At 38.2% G+C, this 19,744-nt stretch overlaps 1 protein-coding gene across 1 annotated transcript in view; it reads left to right on the top strand.

Moving 5' to 3' along the window:
• The window catches only part of LOC134004755 (plexin-B2-like), a 183,645-nt gene that overhangs the window by 113,325 nt on the left and 50,576 nt on the right, over window positions 1–19,744 (top strand). The window contains 6 exon segments of the mRNA XM_062444134.1: window positions 7,036–7,553; window positions 10,099–10,425; window positions 10,642–10,780; window positions 10,993–11,138; window positions 11,272–11,451; window positions 17,026–17,160. Of these exon segments, the coding sequence (XP_062300118.1) occupies window positions 7,041–7,553; window positions 10,099–10,425; window positions 10,642–10,780; window positions 10,993–11,138; window positions 11,272–11,451; window positions 17,026–17,160 (1,440 nt within the window). The 5' untranslated portion in view covers window positions 7,036–7,040.

The following is a 19,744-nucleotide window of genomic DNA, read 5'->3' on the forward strand; positions in this document are numbered from 1 at the left end:
GGTGGAAAATGACAATCTCTGCTTCCCAAAGCCGAAGATGACTACCTCAAAAGTCTTGTTTTGTCCACAACCCAAATATATTCAGTTTACTGTCAATATAAAAGTCAGAAAAAAAACAGAAGATAGTCACATTTAATACGCTGGAATCAGAAAATAATGATGATTCATTGATTAACAAACTAGTTTACAATTTTTTTACAATTATCTCAATCATTTGTGATTATATTCAAAGTTCCTAATCCTAATGTCCTAATGTGACCCACAGTATACAAAAATATAAATAAAATGCATATTATTTTAATTTTTGTGCAGCTGATACACATTTTTTATATATGCAAATGTACAAATTTGACCTGTGTTGCTTAAAAGCATCCAAAAATCAGCATTAAAACATTTTGTTGTATTCATCATATTCTATAAAATGTTCTCCTGGATCATAAAATAGTGATTAATCAAACCTTTATTAATGACTGACGGGGGAATTTATGAATATGAAGCCAGAATATGAAGAGTATGTAAGGGTTACAATTAAAGTATTATGTCAAACTACTATTTCAAAGGTCAGGAACTTAAACACCCACCTTTTTTATATATTATTTGGTACAAACAGTGAGTCTCAATCACCCTTTAACACTGGTAATGTGAGTTTCGTGGCATCATTTGAGAGTTTCGTTCCAGTTAAGAAAAGATAACAAATGTTGTGTGTTCAATTTTATATCAGGGAGTGTGTCAACAAACTGGTCCATTTCCGGAAATGTTACACAATTTTTTGGTCTACTGCGGCCATGTATTTATAGCCAGCGTTACCTTTGGTTAAATATCTCTCAGGTGGATCCGACCCAGACTGACTGATATGTGGACCGACGGGTTAACACACCGTCAGAGAGACAAGCAGACAGACAGAACCATAGATGGAGTTTCAGATCCCGGCTCGTCTCTGGAGATCCCGCGTGTCAGAAAACCAGTTTTGTTTGAACTCGTTCCCGCGGGTGAGGGATATAAAGAAAGACAGAGAGAAAAGGGAGAGCGAGGCATGCCGGCAAAGGCAGAGAGAGAGAGAGAGAAACAATGTGAATTACAAAGAGAAACGCTTAGAGAGGTTAGACGGAGAGAGAGAATCAGTCAGGCTTTATTCCCCCTTGGCTGGAGCCTCCGCAGACATTCCTGGATTTAGTTTCACTCCAAACTTTTTAGCAGAAGGGTCAGTGCTCAAGTCTTCTACAAAGTATGCACTCAGGATTTTAATGAGTCGCAGATTGTTGTTCTCTCTCTCTCTCCTGATTAAGTGTGTTTGTCCCCGTGTGTTTAGCTTGCTCTCACTTATCCATTTACATTTGCATTTTATCCCCTTTGTTGGGGGAATTCTGGCTTTCTACCAAAATATGTCTTTGCTGTGGCTGTAATGATATATTTAAGCCGACCTTCCCCTGACTGCTTTCATTCCCAAACTCTGTAATCACAAACCTTACCTGGTCACAGTGACACACGATGCAAGAATTGTAAAGTAGAAGCTGCTGCTGATCAGTGATGTTTACTATAATGCCTTAATGTGGTAATGATTTATATTTTGCCTCACTTATAACAGTAAACAAAAGTTCTCGTTGTAACCTTTCTATTAAAAGATCAGTGTGTGGGATTTAGTGCCATCTAGTGGCGACATTCAGATTGCAACCAACTGAATACCCCTGTTAAGGCCCATTTATGCTCAGCGTACGTACAAAAATGTATACGTCCTTTTCAAACGATGTTACCGTCACTGCTCACATACTTCCATGCGTCCTTTACATTGGCATGGTTGTTAACCAACACATCCACCAGGGGGCAGTGCAGAGTCAAAAGTTTATGACAAAAACAAACTCAAAAACAAACATGGCGACTGTGGAGGAGATATTGATAATGTTCCTCTTGCATAAAAGACAAAAACAACATGTTTAAAGTTTCTAACCAACTCGCACAACCTTTCCTCAAAAAGTTCCGCCATTGTTATTTCTTCTTCGTATCTCACTAGAGCTACGTATCGGGTAGTGACAGCAACACTGCCCCCCCATGGTTTCCGGTGGTACTGCTCCGTTTGGTCCGTATCCGTAAGCTTCATGGAAACGTGCAGAAATACGGACGAAATAAACGCAGACTATCGACGCTGAAAAAAAGGGAAAAGTTTATGTCGAAAATGGTCAATTCAGAAGCGACTGGACTGAAAATATGTGTTAATTGAAACTGTTGAGAGCAAGCCAATATGTTGTGCTCTGCAATGAGTGCAGCACCGTTGCAAAGGGATCTAACCTGCAGAGGGACTTCGAAATAAAACATCCTAGCTTTGGTGCAGTTTATCTGTCGGGTTCGGATATTCCCCAGCGAAAAAATACAAACTCTTGACAGTAAACCTGTTAAGTGTAAGTAATGGCTCAGGGAAACATCCAGCTCTCAGTCCCTTTCTGACAATGTGGCCCTCTGAACAATATAGCTGAAGATCCGTGGTGTAGGAGATTACTGAGGCCGAAAAACGCCAAAGGTCCCCTCTAAAGTCAATATTTGGTTTGTCTGTTCTGGGCTACTGTAGAAACATGATAGTGCAACTCTGTGGAAGAGGACCTGCTCCCTAAGTAGATATAAACGACTCATTCTAAGGTAACAAACACACAATGATTCTTATTTCCAGATGATTATAAACTAATTAAAACATACTTGTGCATATTATAGGCCGTTTTTATCAAGTCTTTTTCCTCCTCGATGCCACTAAATTCTACAAACTTCACCTTTTAAATAGAGAAGTCCTCACCTTACCTACCTGAACATTTTAAAGTCAAACTGTTGCTCACAATGACAGAGAAAACACAAACAGACACACACAACTTTTCTACAACTTTTGACGCTCAGTTTATTCCCGGGTTGACACCAGTCAGACTTAAAGAACCAAAGGCAGGGCGATGAAGTGAAGAAAATAAGACTGGAAGAAAAAAAAAAGAAAGGTGCAAAATGGCTGGCGGAGAACAGAGATGGATCCTTTGTGGAAACCAGAGATGATTTTTCCTTTGATGTGGCAGATGCACACATCCGTAGCAGGTCCTCTGAGAGAGAAAGCGACAGAGAAGGTGAATACACCTGCCATTTATACTCCTTTTTTCATGGTGTTGTAGGAGAAAGAGAAATATGAAATTTAATGAGAGGGGCGGCCACATGACAGGGAGACAGAGTTGAGCTATGATGGAGGTGTTGAACCGCACTCTGTGATCCAGCAGCATGACCGAATTCAAATAACATTTTAAAAGGCTCAGGACAGAAAGAAACTAGTTCACAGATCGCTGTATGATTTAACCTTTTCACTGCTTTACAGCTGCTGCAACACCAATCTAAGTTCAGCTGTTTTTCATGGATACTGACATGATTTATAAGGGAGATCATTTCTTATAAAGCAACATTTATCTCTCATTTGAAAATGTATTCATTAGTTCATGTAGATTTTGGAATATAAAATAAAGATATTTGATGAATAAAGTGGGTTTAATTGGTACTTTGACTCCATTTAAGCTCATGTGTGTTCCAAATAAGCCCACATCATGATTTATTTATAAAATATAAACACAAATATTGATTTCAAAGAATTAAAAACAGCAATATATGTATTCAGTAACATGTTAAATATGTAAAAATGAGGAAAAAACCCTCCTGAGCAAAATCTTAAAGGTGTGACTTCAGATGTAACCTCCTTTGTAATCATCTAAATTTTCATTTTTAATTAAATTACATAACACTGTTGTATGTTACTCCCCAACACTGTTGTGGTAATTTTGCAGCATTTTCCTCTACATACACACATCAAGTCCAATTTGGGGTTTGGGGACACTTCGACATGAGGACACGAAGGAAACGAAGAGATCAAACCACCGACTTTACGACTGACTAACACTAGCTGTACAGCCAGCCTCATGAATCATCATTTGACCTTTTTTCTTATCACACAGACAGAACAGATGTGTGTAATATATAGCACTGCAGGTTATTGACGAGCACAGCACCAAAAAACTTGTTTAAACTTTTTTTTTGTGTGTGTGTGGAAAAAATTCAAATTAAAGAAGAGTAGAGAGTAGAAAAAGGTTTCAGGGACAAACTTCACCTACTTCAAAGGTGCACAGAGAAAATGGAAAATAGTCTAAAAAGGTCAAAGCTCCAGCAGCACTTGTAATATACAGAACACAGCATCAGGGACATCCGATCCACTTGTGGGCAATCCAAAAGTTGTTGGTCCAACAATAAAGTTGTTCTATATAATATGAGTGCTGTTGGAGCTTTGACCTGTTATGGAAGAACTAACTAAAGCTGAACATGGTCGACTTGAAGGGAAAAAATAATAGCAGAGGCATTTTAAAGCAATAAGTCATCTGTTTGTGATTATGCCATTTCCCCTTGTTTGGATTAGTCTACCAAAATAGATTCGACTAGACCAAAAATATTCCTTGTTTATGTGGGTTTGTGTCTTAACCCTCCTGTTGTCCTCGAGTCAAGGAAGGAAGGGAGGAAGAAGGAAGGAAAGGAGGAAGGAAGAAAGGAAAGAAGGAAGGAAGGGAGGGAGGAAGGAAGGAAGGAAGGAAGGAAGGAAGGAAGGAAAGGAGGAAGGGAGGAAGGAAGGAAAGGAAGGAGGGAGGAAGGAAGGACGGAAAGGAAAGGAGAGAGGAAGGAAGGGAGAAAGGGAGGAAGGACAGAGGAAAGAGGGAAGGTAGGAGGGAGGGAACAAGGAAGGAGGGAGGGAGCATGGAAAAGAGAAAGGAAGGAAAGAAGTACAAAGGAAAGAAGGAAGGTAGGGGGGAGGAAAGAAAGAGAGAAGGAGGGAAGGAAAGAAGGAAGGAGGGAGGAAGGAAAGAAGGACAGAGGAAAGAAGGGAAGGTAGGGGGGAGGAAAGAAAGAGAGAAGGAGGGAAGGAAAGAAGGAGGGAGGGAGGAAGGAAGGACAGAAGTAAGGAAGAAAAGGGGATGGAGGGAGAAAAGAAGGAAGGGAGGAAAGAAAGAGACAAGGAGGGAGGGAGGAAGGACAGACGGAAGGGAGGAAAGAAGGAACAGTTAAAACAGACGGGGTCAATTTGACCCGGGAGGCCGACACGAAGGGTTAATTTCCAGAAATGTGTTTTATAGTTGGTTAAAAGCACAATGCATGAATGTGTTGTGAGTCATTTTGTGAATTCAGCATTTTAGTCTCACACAATGTCAGAAGTTAAACCACCCCAAAAAAAATAAATAAAAAGGTTCTTGAATTTATCGGCGTTCAGATGTCTGCATACATTTCCTCCATCGTGCAGCACTGCAGCCATTAAGACCACCTGACTCTGGGTATCTGTGGGTGGGTAATTTAGGCGAGCAGGTGGGGCAGAGAGATAAGTCTTTTCACACTAATAAATCCCTTTTTGCAATGAGGGTGAACTGAAGCAAATTCAAATTAGGGAAAAGAGTGAAAACACAAGGGAGGAACCTCGTCAATTGACCACCAATCAGACCTATCTATAAAAGCGGTGATTCAGCAACTAAAATGCTCCAACACGAAAGCTTTTAATTTGGAGGATGTATGTAGTAGTGTAAATAGTTTTCTCTTATGCAGCTGCAATGGAAAACATTTCTATGAATATTTCTACTTTATCAGGATCAGGCGTGAGAATGACCTGGATGTTTGTAGCTGCCTATTAAACCGGCGTAAGATTAGAGCAGAAGGGATGTTTGTGCAGTTATTACAGTGAGCGTGATGTTACCCAACACTGGAGCCTTGTTTTACAGCCACAGGCCACAGCTATAATTAAACACACCCATCCAGACTAATGGAAGGAGAAACTCAGTATGTCAGACAACTAATTGCTACACTCAGTCTCTCTCCCTTTTCACACACACACACACACACACTTTTCTTTTTCCTTTGTCTTTGCTAATCTAATCTAGCTAAGAAACTCTTACTTTGAGGCCGTTACCTCCACCTTCTCCTCCTCCTCCTCCTCACTTGTCCCCCTCTCCACTAAGGGATGTTCTGGGTTTAATGAGAAGCTTCTCATTATTCTTCGTCTCTTTGCTCTTAGCGTTCATTTGTTTCTCCTTGAGTTTCTTGCTGCTGCTGCTGCTGCTGCTGTTGGTGCTGAGGCCCCTTCAGTACAATGTCACAGTCCTGAAAGTCTGCTTTGTGTTGAGGACAAACGCTGTGACTGTCTTTGTCTCTTGAATTCAGGTTCAGTGGGTTTATTGTCAGAAAAACATGTTCGCTAAACAGTTTACGGGGCCTGTTATTGAATTTTAAATCGAGGACGACTTTTTCAAATTGTCCTCGTGTTTACGTGCAAAGTCGAACTATTTAAATCAATTCGTTGGCTTCCAGTGCAACACAAACTTTATCTGAATACCCCAATTTATCTGCATCTGGAAAAACAGGAATGAACATTACTGCAGGCTTAAATTTGTATAAAATTGTCACACAAACAGTTCATGAATATCACAGTAAATCATCTATCTATCTATCTATCTATCTATCTATCTATCTATCTATCTATCTATCTATCTATCTATCTATCTATCTATCTATCTATCTATCTATCTATCTATCTATCTATCTATCTATCTATCTATCTATCTATCTATCTATCATACTTAGAAAGAAGAACTGCAGTGACATTAATTACAAGATGATTAGTTAAAACATTTCAAAATCAACCCGGAATTGTTTTGCATTTTTGCATATTTTTCCAGTCGTATATTTCGTCATTGAGGTTTTCTTTAAAAATAGTGTTAAAATATCGTATATATCATCTCGTTCTGTTGAACTGAGTGTATCATCACACCTTTAGTAAATGTTGGTATCGGCCTCAAATATCCTGTCATTATCAGTTATTAGTTTTTATGGGTTTTTGGAGGGTTGATTTTAACGAAAAATCAATTATTAAAGTTTAGGACTCTTTAATTAAATTAATTAAATAGTTGATTGCAGCCTCACATGTGCTATCCACTGTTTAAACTATTAAATTACAGTAAATTAATTGGGGTTTTTTCTCTCTTTGTCTTCTTCCACCAGACACGATGGAGCGGCGGTGGGCGTGGCCCTTCCTGGTTGCCCTGGTAACAGTTTATATGAGCCCATCCCAAAGTAAAAATGCAGAGTTCGTCTCCGACACTCTGATCAACAACGTGGTGGCGGATCCTCGTACGGGCCGGCTGTACGTCGGCGCCGTCAACACCCTCTTCCAGCTGAACGCTGACCTGGGGGTGGAGTCCCGCACCGAAACGGGCCCCAAACGGGACCACCGGCTGTGCACCCCGCCCGTCACCGACGCCTGCGAGGAAGCCGTGGACACCGACAATCACAACAAGCTGCTCCTGGTCAACGGGGACAAAGACTTGCTGGTGGTGTGCGGCAGCGTCTTCAGAGGCATCTGCTCGCTGAGGAACCTGAGCAAAGTGGAGGAGCTGATCTACTTCAGCGACACCAAAGGAGAGAAGTCGTACGTGGCGAGCGCCGAGGAGAGCGTCTCCGTGGTGGGAGTGATGTCGTTCTTCGAAAAGAAACACGGAAAAAACTTCACTGTGTTCCTGGTGAGGAGAAAAACACACGTGCAGACAGATTGCCTAGAGGTGTACTTGTACTGTAAGAGTACAGGCTCTGAAATGTACTTGTACTTGACTTTTAACGTCAATAATACACAATACCTGTTTTGATAACTCGACAAAACGAAAAAAGAGTTATCGTCACACAAAATAGGAATGTTTTCTTCTTTTGTTAACAACCTGCACAGAAACTGCTGCAAGCCACATTTCAGACAGAACATGTATATAAATATTAGCTTAACGTTAACGCATTAATCGTGATGTGGGGGGGGGCTTCTATGTCTGGGGCCCTCCAGACACTAGGATCGCCACTGCCGAGCATTACGTGTCAATGTTTTTTATTTACTTGCGTTAATCTCTCCTCACTGACTCTCTCACTGTCACAGATTACTGTTCAACCTCTGTAAACTGTGCACAGTACAGAGCATGTGTTAGTCATATTCCTGCACTGTCTGCACACATTGTTTCATTTCGATGTGGGAGTGGAGCGACGCATAACACCAAAAGAAAAAAAAAGATCGATTTTGTATCGCATATTTGCACGTCATGTCTTCTTTTTCTAATGGCACCGAGGTTGAAAGTAACGAGCCTGTTTTGACAATGCAAGGAGTAGAAAGTCCAGATTTTTGTGTTCAAATGTAGGGAGTAAAAGTAAAAAGTCATTAGAAAGATAAATACTCAAGTAAAGTACAGATACCTAGAAAAAGTACAGTAATGAAGTACAAAAATACTTTGTAACTTCCCACCTCTGAGATTGCCTCACATAGTTTCCTGAGGTAATTAAAAATTGAAAATAAACGATCATCTTTGGATGTTTGTGGGGAACTAACACAATAAAAATTGGAATTTGCAGACAACAAAATAATTAAAATTGTCACCATATGAGAAATGAGCTCTCTGTTTAGTTATCTTGAAATATGTTTCTTCACAGACTAACAGTGAATCAGCCTTTTACAAGATGTTTTATCATGTTTTTTTCCACTTTTCAATTTCCTTTGAAAAGTGCATGAAACGATTATAATGGTTTACCATGGGAAATGTTCGGGGGCGTCTTATCAGAAATCATCATCTTAATTAGAAAATGTTGTTTAAATCATAAAGTTTTTCAGCAGCGTATGGATGCAGAGAGAGAGAACCAAGCTGTTGTTTATAGTATTTTAAGAGCTAACGTTGCATTTTCTGCCTGAAGCCCCAAAATACAAGAAAAACATGCAAGAAATATCTCTTCAGGAAATAATTAAAAGAGTACTTTAGTCGTTTAAATATTGCATTTGCATAAAGTTAGGAGACTTTTTATGAAAAGATATAGATTTCCTGTCTTTTAGTTGCTAGTAATGGGTCAAGCTCTAAAAAAACAACTTTTGTTAAATCCTGCTAACTTTGTAAATTCAAACCCTCTTAATGTGCCCAAAATGTGGGTTGTGTTCATGCTTATGGCATCAAATTCTCCAAGGACTTTCTTTTTAATATATCTTTTTTATTTTAGTCAATCACATATAAGAGGTTTATAGTACACTGTATAAACAAAATTGTTCCTCTGGGATCCTGAGGGACAAAAATGTCCCCATTATAACTACAAATACTGCTGGAAAATTACTCTTTCATACATTCCTGTGTCATTTTAGAGCCAGGGATTCAAAAGTTTTTCACCAGATAACATCATGTAACTGTATTTAGCTCTATGGGAGAATATAATACAATGTTTCCCAGTCCTGCTCGTCCTGTTTTATGCAGGGGGGGAGTTCCGGTCCTCTGAAATGAGGCCAATGCGGAAGTAATTTAAAACTGCATTCTATCAAAAGGCCACCAGGGGGCGACCGTTTTGGTGTCAAAAGGACTTCCGTCTCTATACAAGTCAATGGAGAATTCACCAACTTCTCACTTGATTTCTAACCTCAGTAAACGTTTTCAAGATGTGTTTATGGTTTCAATCGCTAGTTTAAAGCCTTCTTCAATGCAGTATGATGTTCATTTGTGAAATTTTGGCCTCCCTGATTTTATATGTGACGATAAAGCAGGGTATGCATTAGGGCGTGGCTACGTCGTGATTGACAGGTTGATTGGTTCACAGGTTCAGGAGGGTGCCTCATGCCCCTCCTGATGCCCATATAAGTAGAATCCGTGTTTTTATTTTTCCCAGCATGCACCTGAAATTTTCAAGATACTGCTCAGATCCGAAACTATTTGCCTCCGAGCAGCAGTCCACAAACCAATGGGTGACATCACGGATGTTACGTCCATTTCTTTTATGGTTTTATGAAGCACAGCAGACCAATGAAAAATGTGGTTGCATCCAAAATGACCTGGATGTGTTGGTGTGGGTGTCAGAGTCTGGTGTGTATGTGTGTATTGAAAACTTAATGTGTGTGTACATAAATGTGTGTATGTGCAGACACAAATAGATCATTTGTATTGTCTTACAAGTCTGCATTTAAAGCATTATGTCTAAATCTCTTTTTTACACTCACATTTTTATCCCTAAGGAACTCTAAGGAACACTTTTTAAAGTCTTTTGTCGTCTCTTTCCTTCTAGGTTGGTAAAGGATACGGCAGCCAAGACAGCACCAAGCTGATCTCCACCCGCATCCTGGAGGATTACGGCGACTGGGTCGTTTTCGACAACATCATCGAAGCCTCCGCCGTGCAGGCCAACCCGTTTGTCCTGCGCTACCTCCACGACTTCCGCTTCGCTTTCAAGGATGACGGCTTCGTCTACTTCCTGTTCTCGCGGACGCTCGGCGTTCAGGACACCAAGAACTTTACCTTCATCTCCAGGATGTGCGAGGACGACCACGGTTATTACTCCTACACCGAGCTGCAGCTCAACTGTAGCGCTACTAACAAGTACAACAAAGTTCAGGTAATGATAACGCACTCTTTAGCCGCAGTCAGCGTTTTTAATAAAAAGGGCAGCAGCGACTCAGAGAAACACATTTGGACATTTTCCAGAGAAATTGGATTTGATGTGCTGTTGAACTTGAAATAGCTTCAATTTAAGAGTCCTCCACTCTTTCTTCACATCTGATGCATCAGCTAAATACATATTTTAAGTGGATATTTGACCTTTCCTCTCCAGGCTGCTTACGTATCAACTCCAGGGGAGGTTTTGGCCCAGAGTATGACCAACTCAAGCCAGTACGGACCAGTTAACGCCACGGACAAGGTGCTGTTTGTCACCTTCGCGTCTGATGAAGATCCAACCCATTCATCCATGTGTAGGTGTCATAATTATGTTGGCTGAGTTTTGTCCGTTGGCAGAACATAAAACAGGAGAAACTATTTCAACAAATGATATTAAATGTGAAGAATGAACATTTTTGACATTTTTCTGTTGTAAAAATGTGTCAAATTTGACCCTGAACAGTATGTAAGGGGGTTAATCTCTTGGTCTTTTATCACATTTATGTATTTCTGCTCTTGTTCGTAGGTATGTATCCTCTGAGCTCTATAAACAAGGCACTCTCGAGGATAATAGGAGCGTGCTACAGCAACAACGGCTTTATTAACCAGAAGACGGCCGTCTACATGCCTTACTCCACCAAGTCTGAGGATCTGTGCATCAGCAATAGTCAGGTGAGAAAACCTGTCTGCTAGTGCGAGAGAGAGAGATTAAAACAGGAGAGAGAACAAATATTGAGTCAATAATATGAATGTTTTACTCATCATGATGCTCCGCTCTGATTTATTCTCTCCTCTCCTCCGTCAGGGTGACATGAACATGAGGTACAAGTGTGGAGCCGAGTTTCTGCCGTCGCCTCTTGCAAGCAAAGCAGAGTTTGCCTTAACCGCTGAGTCCCCGATCGAACGCAAGGGTCTGATGACCGCCGTTGCCGTGGCCGTGGAAATGGGACATGCTGTGGCGTTCCTGGGCTTCGCCAACGGAGAGGTAAAAACTGACTCTTCACTCACTCAGTCGGAGGTTTTAAGCCAGAGGTGTCAAACTCTTTTTCATTCAAGGGCCACATACAGACCAATTAGATCTCATGTGGGGCCGGATCATTAGAAGGAAGGAAGGAAGGAAGGAAGGAAGGAAGGAAGGAAGGAAGGAAGGAAGGAAGGAAGGAAGGAAGGAAGGAAAAGAAGAGAGGAAGGGAAGAAGGACAGATGGAAGGAGGGACAGATGAAAGGGAGGAAGAAAGAAAAGGGAGCAAGGACAGATGGAAGGAAGGGAGACAGGAAGAGAAGACAAGAAGGAAGGAAGGAAGGAAGGAAGGAAGGAAGGAAGGAAAAGAAGAGAGGAAAGAAAGATGAAAGGAAGGAAGGGAGCAAGGACAGATGGAAACAAGGAAGGAAGGGAGGAAAAGAAGACAGGAAAGAAAGATGGAAGGAAGAAAGGGAGCAAGGACAGATGGATGGAAGGAAGGAAGCAAGGAAGGAAGGGAGGGAGGGAGGGAGGAAAAGAAGAAAGGAATGAAAGATGAAAGTAAGAAAGGGAGCAAGGACAGATGGAAGGAAGAGAAAGAAGAGAGGAAAGAAAAGAAGAGAGGAAGGAAAAGAAGAGAGGAAGGAAAGTGGGCCGGATTGCACTCCTCGGTGGGCCTGTTCTGGCCCCCGGTCCGCATGTTTGACACCCCTGCTTTAAGCTTTTTTTTTAACTTCTTTACTTCGTTTTTCATCTTTCATCTTTCATCACCTGCATCTGCAAAAGTCTTTATGTCCACTCAGATGTTTTTATGTCTCCAGGTTCGTCACCTTGATGTGAATAATAGGAAATGTCCTTTACTGTTAGTGTGTTTAGAGGCAGCAACATAGCCTTGGAATAAATAAAAAAAGGACAGTGAAATGCTTTGTGTCAAAAGAAAACATTTTAAAATCTATCCTAAAAAAAAAAGTTGTTGTTGGAGGTTTTGATTTAGACTTTATTGACTCCAGATCTTTAAACTTGAGGAAAAAAGGTTTTATTATTATCATCTTAGTTGGAAAAAACATTTTCAGATGTCAAATGGAGCTCAAAGTTTAGTTTTATTTAAGTTTTAAACATTATATTATATTACATTTTTGGCAGTAAGGGCAATTAAATCTGAGTCATTTTGGCCCAACAGTATCAGGGCCAATAAGAAGAAAAACATATAATGAACGGTAATGAAAAGTGAGGTTATGTTATAGATATGTTATTTCAGTAAATCTTATTAAGACATGAGTGAAAAAGGTCTTTTATGTTCAGTGTCAGAGCTTTTATAAATACAGACTTCGTCTGAAGGTCTCGAACTACATCGAACTTTCCAACAACATTAAAAGACATTTACTGCTTTTAACCCGACCAAAGAAGTCGTGGTGTCGGCTAAAATATCCTTTAACGGACGTCTTGAATACGATATGAGGGGGTGAAAAGAAAGAAGAGAAAAGCTCAGTCATTAGCTCACCAGCTTATTTAAGTAGTAACTCTTTCTGTGGATTACACTGAAGTAAATCAGCTGTTCAAACTGTCTTAATAAGCCTCAGTTTGTCACTATTATTGGTTAAAATTCAACAGAACTGCTTATTTGTCTTGTTATGTACTTTACGCTGAAGGATACCTCCAATTTATTCTGTCAGAAATCACAGATTGGACCTTTTTTAGTGTAGTTTTATCTTTACATTGTGGTTAATATTTTGATATTACATTGAAATAAGTTTAAATAATGAGGGTTTTTTTTAATAGTAGCTTTAACATATGGATGTTATGGAGTAAGGCTCGTCCAATACTAGATTTTAGGAGTAGATGTCGATACAGATACTATGGAGCAAAACAATTTGGATATCGATATATTGCCCGATTAATATTATATTTACTGAATATATATAAATCATCCCTCAAATGTGGTTATCGAACACTTTTGACAATGATATTTAATGGACATCGATATATTGCAGTTTAACAATAAATTGAAACTGTAAACTTCTCTGGGAGTTTAATAAAACACACACAGAACAAAAAAACATACATATATATATAATAAACCTGAATTAAACAAAAATATACATAAAATGCTGCCTATATAAGAAATTAAACAATATTGGGACAAGTCAGACACTCGGCGGGGAGTTCCGGTCCTCTGAAATGTGGCCAACGCGGAAGTAACTTAAAACTGCATTCTATCAAAAGGCCACCAGGGGGTGACCGTTTTGGTGTCATAAGGACTTCCGTCTCTATACAAGTCAATGGAGAATTCACCAACTTCTCACTTGATTTCTAACCTCAGTAAACGTTTTCAAAATGTGTTCATGGTTTCAATCGCTAGTTTAAAGCCTTCTTCAATGCAGTATGATGTTCATTTGGGACATTTTGGCCTCCCTGATTTTATATTTGACGATAAAGCAGGGTATGCATTAGGGCGTGGCTACGTCGTGATTGACAGGTTGATTGGTTCACAGGTTCAGTCTATGGTTGGTAGACTTGTAGGTTTCGAGACCACTTTTTCATGGTCTTGGTCTTGTCACGGCCTCGACAGTCTTTGGTCTTGGTCTTGTTTCGGTCTCGGGTCTCTCGGTCTCGCCATGTCTTGGACCGGCAGAGCGGTCTCGAGGGGATTTGTGTCAATGACATGCATTTTGTGACTCAAACATGTTGGCGCTCATCCTACACAAGACTGTGTATTGTTGTGCCTGTAGTAGGGGTGTGTGATATGACGATATTAGATCGTGAAGGATTAGAACGTGTCGACGACCTGACAAAGCAGAGAGATCGTAGAATCGTCTATGGGCCACATTCTATATGTTGCAGTTCTATGATGACGTTCTGACGCATCAGAAGTTTCACGTCCACCTGACCAACCAATCATAGCGAACTACGTGCCGGCCACACCGCAGCCAGAGGCAACAGCTAGTGTTAAACCAAAAATAATAGAAACAATGTCTGAACAATAATATGTTCTAAAGCTGCTGGATTTTTAATAATCAGGTTATAGACATTGTTAGAAAGACTGAGGGCGGAACCTAAGTTTGTTTTTGCCACGGTTTCCTTCTGTCCGGTTAATGCGTTACACGCTATGAAGCCGGCTAACTCCCTAAATTGCGTCCTTAAATGGTAAGTAAGTTATGTCAAGTGATGTTTCACTGATTGTTTGTTTGACCATAACCTGTTTATTGATTTATGTAAATTTGACGGCATTTATATAATTTAAGCGGCAGTTATAGCACTCGTTAGCACTCGTTAGCATTATGCTAGCACATTTCTATAACGGTTATAACGGTTTTCTGTTATCAGTGCTATAAATAGTAACAAGTTATTTTATCACCATTTACACGCTAATATATTGCTTTGAGAGAAACTGTAATGTGTATTGAAGTCAATTCTTATGTTTATTGAATGTTTATGATTTATGATAGCCTCCATTTACATTGTATACCATTGTTGCCATGGTGATTAACGTTACTGTTTGTTATATAGTTTCCAGACCATACACACATACACACCCAAATATCATCATATCCTCATATCATCCACCTCCAATCATCTATAGTATAGATATAGTATAACATCTGCTGATGAAGAATTATAATTAATTCTTCCGGTCCCTGACTCTTTAATGGGAGTCTCCATATTTCCGCTTCAACCAGTATAAAGTATAAAGTGCAGAAGAGCTGCTACAGACACTGCAGTTTGATCATTTTTGTTCTAAATCTTTGCACTTTAAGAGATAACCAAAGTTACTTAAATTTGCCTTTTTATTTGGAAAAATTGCACAAACTATGTCATTTAAAATCTGTTCAGGAAGGTTCTTTGGCCTAAATTGTCTGTTTTCTTTTTTCTTTTAGGGCTATGTTTTACATAGGGAAATGGTTTGGTTGTACTGTTCAGAAACTTGCAAATGAGTCTCAAAAATCAATGTAAAAAAAATCGTGATATGATATTTTTGCCATATTGCCCACCCCTAGCCTGTAGTTGAATTAATACAATCTAATATTTATACTTAGCAGCTGAACCCAGTATGGTGCTTTGTTCTACAATTCATGCAAAATATGGTGTAACTGGGGTTTTTTTTGGGGGGGGGGGGTTTCTGTCTCGGTCTTGGTCTTGGTCTTGGTCTCGACCTCGACTGGTCTTGGTCTTGACTTGGTCTGTCTTGGTCTTGTCTTGGTCTTGATACTCTCTGGTCTTGGTAGTGTCTTGGTCTCGGTTTAGGCGGTCTTGACTACAAGTCTAATGGTTGGACAACATATTTGCCGATACTGATATATCTGTGATAATCAATATCGGCCCTATTATGGATTATATTTTTAAACAACCCACTAATCCTAATTTAAGTTTTCATCATGCAATTATACAGCAATCTTCTCTTTTGACCTTCCTTTTTTATTCATCTTGCACTGGATTAGATTGGCCTAGTTTTTGCACTTCTCCATCACATCTTACATTGCTTATATTTTTATAATGTGCATTATTTGTTTATGTGTAAACTGTAATCTAAAAATCTAAAAAGGCTTCTAGGCTGCGATAAAAAAAAAAAGGGAGACAACGGTGAGTTTGCAGGTGTTAAGAAGCAAAATGCTGATAAAGAACAGAGAAAAAAAGTGGATGTCAGTGTTCAGTAGTGTAAATAAATAAACCTGCAAAACTAAAGCAAGAGACACAGAAACACCTAGTGGAAGAGGATGGATTTAACCCTTACATACTGTTCTTATTTTGGCATTTCACAGTTTCCACTCATAATTAGGCTCTATATGTAATTTCAGACATAATTTCAGTTATTAATAAGTTGGTGATTAATCCTTAATGAAGCTTTTAGAGAGCAGATTGTATTATATTCTTTGGTTTTTAAGCTATTTGTGAATGGAGAAATATTTATAATCACCCTATAATATGATCCAACACAGGAGAACATAACACTTTAAATTAATTGTTTTGTAAATGTGAATAAACTGTATTTTATAAGTATATATATAAATAAAATAAAAACAATAATAATAATGAAAACAATTAAAAGACATAACTGGAAACCAATGCATGCAAAATAAAATAAAAATCATTAAAAAAATAAAATTAAATAAGTAAAAAAATAAATAATTAAATAGAAAAAATAATTAATAAATAATTAAAATAAGAGAAAAGGTTTATTAAAAGTTAGAAAAAGAAAAGTAAAATTAAAAATGAAGTTTAATAAAAACTTGACTAAAGCTAGGTTAAAAAAGAGATTAGAAATAGACAAATAAAATTGATAAGAAGATAAAACTATAGAATAATAGTAATAAAAATAAAATAGTGTAAAATAAAGCTGTATTCGTTGAATGTTAAACCCATTTCTCTCTTCTCTTGTTTCCTGTTGCTCTCTTCGTCGTTAACTGTGTAATAAAAGCAAAAAGTGTCCCAAAAAAACATTATCTTTAATTACAATAAAGAAAAAGAAAAACACTCCTATTATGCTATGAATTGGCTTTTTTCCATCTCTTACTTGTTGCCTTGATGGTTGAAAAAAGTAGCGTTTACGTCAAGTTTCGTGTGTTTTTTTTAAGTCTGTTTTTTCTTTGTTGTTTCCTACAGGTGCAGAAGGTTCATCTCTCCGCCAACCCGGAGTTTTACGGTCGGGCGACGGCCGAGGTGACGGGCGACAAAGTCAACAAGAATCTGCTGTTCGATTCCAGCCTCCAACATCTGTACATCACCACGGAGAAAAAGGTCAACACACACACACACACACACACACACACACACACTGATTGATTTTTCTTTCTTTTTTTCCCCCCTTCAAATCCATTTCTCTCACAAAGAAGGTCAAGGACTCGTTGTTCTTTTTGCTTACATCTACATTTTCCTTTTTTTAATTCATTTCATCTGTCAGGTGAAAGGGTTTAATGAGTCTTTTCATTTATTCCGTCTGTCTCATTTGATCATTTATTCATTCGTTCGACTAACACCAATACATCCGTCTACATTACCTCATACAAGTCAGCCATTGATTTAGCCTCTCTTTGTTTTCCTCTCTCTCTTTCTCTCTCTCCTTTTTGTCCTTTTCATCTTTCGTTCTCGTCCCCCCCGAAATTGATGTTATTGATTTAGAAATGAATTAATTAGAATGCACTTCAAGAGAGGGGCAATTCACTTTGATCAAGTCAAGTGACGACACTCGAGCCTCGCTCCATCTGCTCATTTAAATTTATTAGACTGACTCCTCGTGTCAGAAGAGAGGAACGTTTATATCCACGGTCGGTTGGAAGAGGATCTCCAACGAAATAGCATCAATCCAGGAGCTTTTTGTCTTTAATAAGAATTTATTACAAGTGTATATAATGATGCACGGACTTCTTAATGCTGCAGAAATACTTAACTGCAAGTAAAAGTCCTGCGTTTAAAATCCTACGTAAGCAAAAGTATAAAAAGTATGACTTGTTTTTGCAGAAAATTAGACCGTGATTGATATATTAAATACATCTAACAAAGTGCCTTGTTAATACAGATGAGTCAGTCAATGCATGAGCAGCATTTCATTTGTCATAATAATAATAATAATCTTTATTTGTATAAAATCTTTCCTTTCTTAACATAATTACACTCATAAGTGCTTTTACAGATACGATATAAAAACGTACAGATATTTAAAATAAACAACATTATAACAAATTAAGAGAGAAAAACAAGCCAGCAAGAAGCATAAAAGACAGGAGTTATATAAAATAGATGCACTAAGCTGCTGCCTAATGAATATAAATAGTCTTTTTATACACATAGGTTTATTTATGTATTATAGCTGCTTGAGGTAGAGATAGTTTTAACTGCTTTTTAGGGTCATAACATAAATTTGAGGGGTTGTGAGATGATAAGTTGGGTAGGAAAGAAGAACATTTTTGCTTTACTGTTTACATTTTTGTGAAATATTATAATATAGAGAGTTTTTACGTCTTTCAGCATCTCGTAGTTCATATATTTGAAGCCATGTGAGGTGAAATGTCTCTTTGGTGGAGCTTTACACAACTCAAACACATCCGATACTGCTAATTATTTAACTTGTCACAAGCCAAAACATTTGGGAACAATCTTTAACAATGCAGTTAGACATTTTATAAGCTTATTAATGTGTTATCTTATGTAAAAGGTTGATATGACAAATAAGTGAAGCTATCAAATAAATGTAGTGCAGTAAATATCATAATATATCCTTCTAAAATGTGTTAAAGTAGAAGTATCACATAGTATAAAATGAATATAAAATACATAAAGTACCTTAAAGTTAATATTTGAAAGTGTTTTTTTGACTTAAATGACTTACTGTATCACATATCATTGGTTTAAGTATTAAAGGGATAGTATGTATTTTTTGAGGTGGGGTTGAAATGAGGTACTTATAGATACTCAGTGCAGTAAATTTGGACAGGAGCGTCGGCACAGAAGCTCTGCCGTGTTCCTCCTGTGGATGAAACCAGCAGCAAAATGTATTTCAGCTCTTAAACTGATATTGATTTTTTCTTTTTTGGTCACCAAAATACATTTTGCTGCTGGCTTCTTCCTCCGCAGCAGTAACATGGCTCAGCTTCTACACATGTTCTCCTAACCGCCTCTGCAAATTGGATGTGTGTCATGACTGTCATGTACTGAAGGTTATACACAGACTATGGTTAAATAGCTCATACAGCCCTCAAACTATCCCTTTAACACATGATTCATCATTTAGGCGAAGTCACAGCTCGGCTCTAGACTGTGGCAAAAAAAAGGGGCAAAAAAATGAACAGAAAACGACAGATAGGTTAGAGTTACTGTGTAAAATCAGTCATGTACTCTTTTAAAAAAATGTTCCTTATGGACAAAAATGTCAGCGTAAAAGGACTGCCATAAAAAATATTATAAATTAATAATATTTTCTACTTTCAGTGAATTATTATAACATCAATCCTAATAATAAATATCAAATATTAAATCATTTTCAGGTTTAACCCTTTAAATGCCACTTTGTTTACATATATATAATATTCAAAGCTACTGTAACTCATCTGATCTTTTTTTAAATATATATATGTAGTTTTTTTGTCATCTTGACAATATAATAATAATAATATAATAATAACTTTCATTTATATAACACATTTTAAGAACAGAGCTGCTTGACAGCTTGACAGACCTGCACTGATAAGACTGCATCTTATAAAATAAGATAATATATTCCTCTATCAGTCCAATGATGGGGAAATTTACATTACATTTACATTATTCCACATTAACAGCTCCTTCCTAATATAAACCTGTTTATATATGTTTATATATGTATGCA

This window comes from Scomber scombrus, chromosome 22, assembly GCF_963691925.1.
Source record: "Scomber scombrus chromosome 22, fScoSco1.1, whole genome shotgun sequence".
Taxonomy (NCBI): domain Eukaryota; kingdom Metazoa; phylum Chordata; class Actinopteri; order Scombriformes; family Scombridae; genus Scomber; species Scomber scombrus.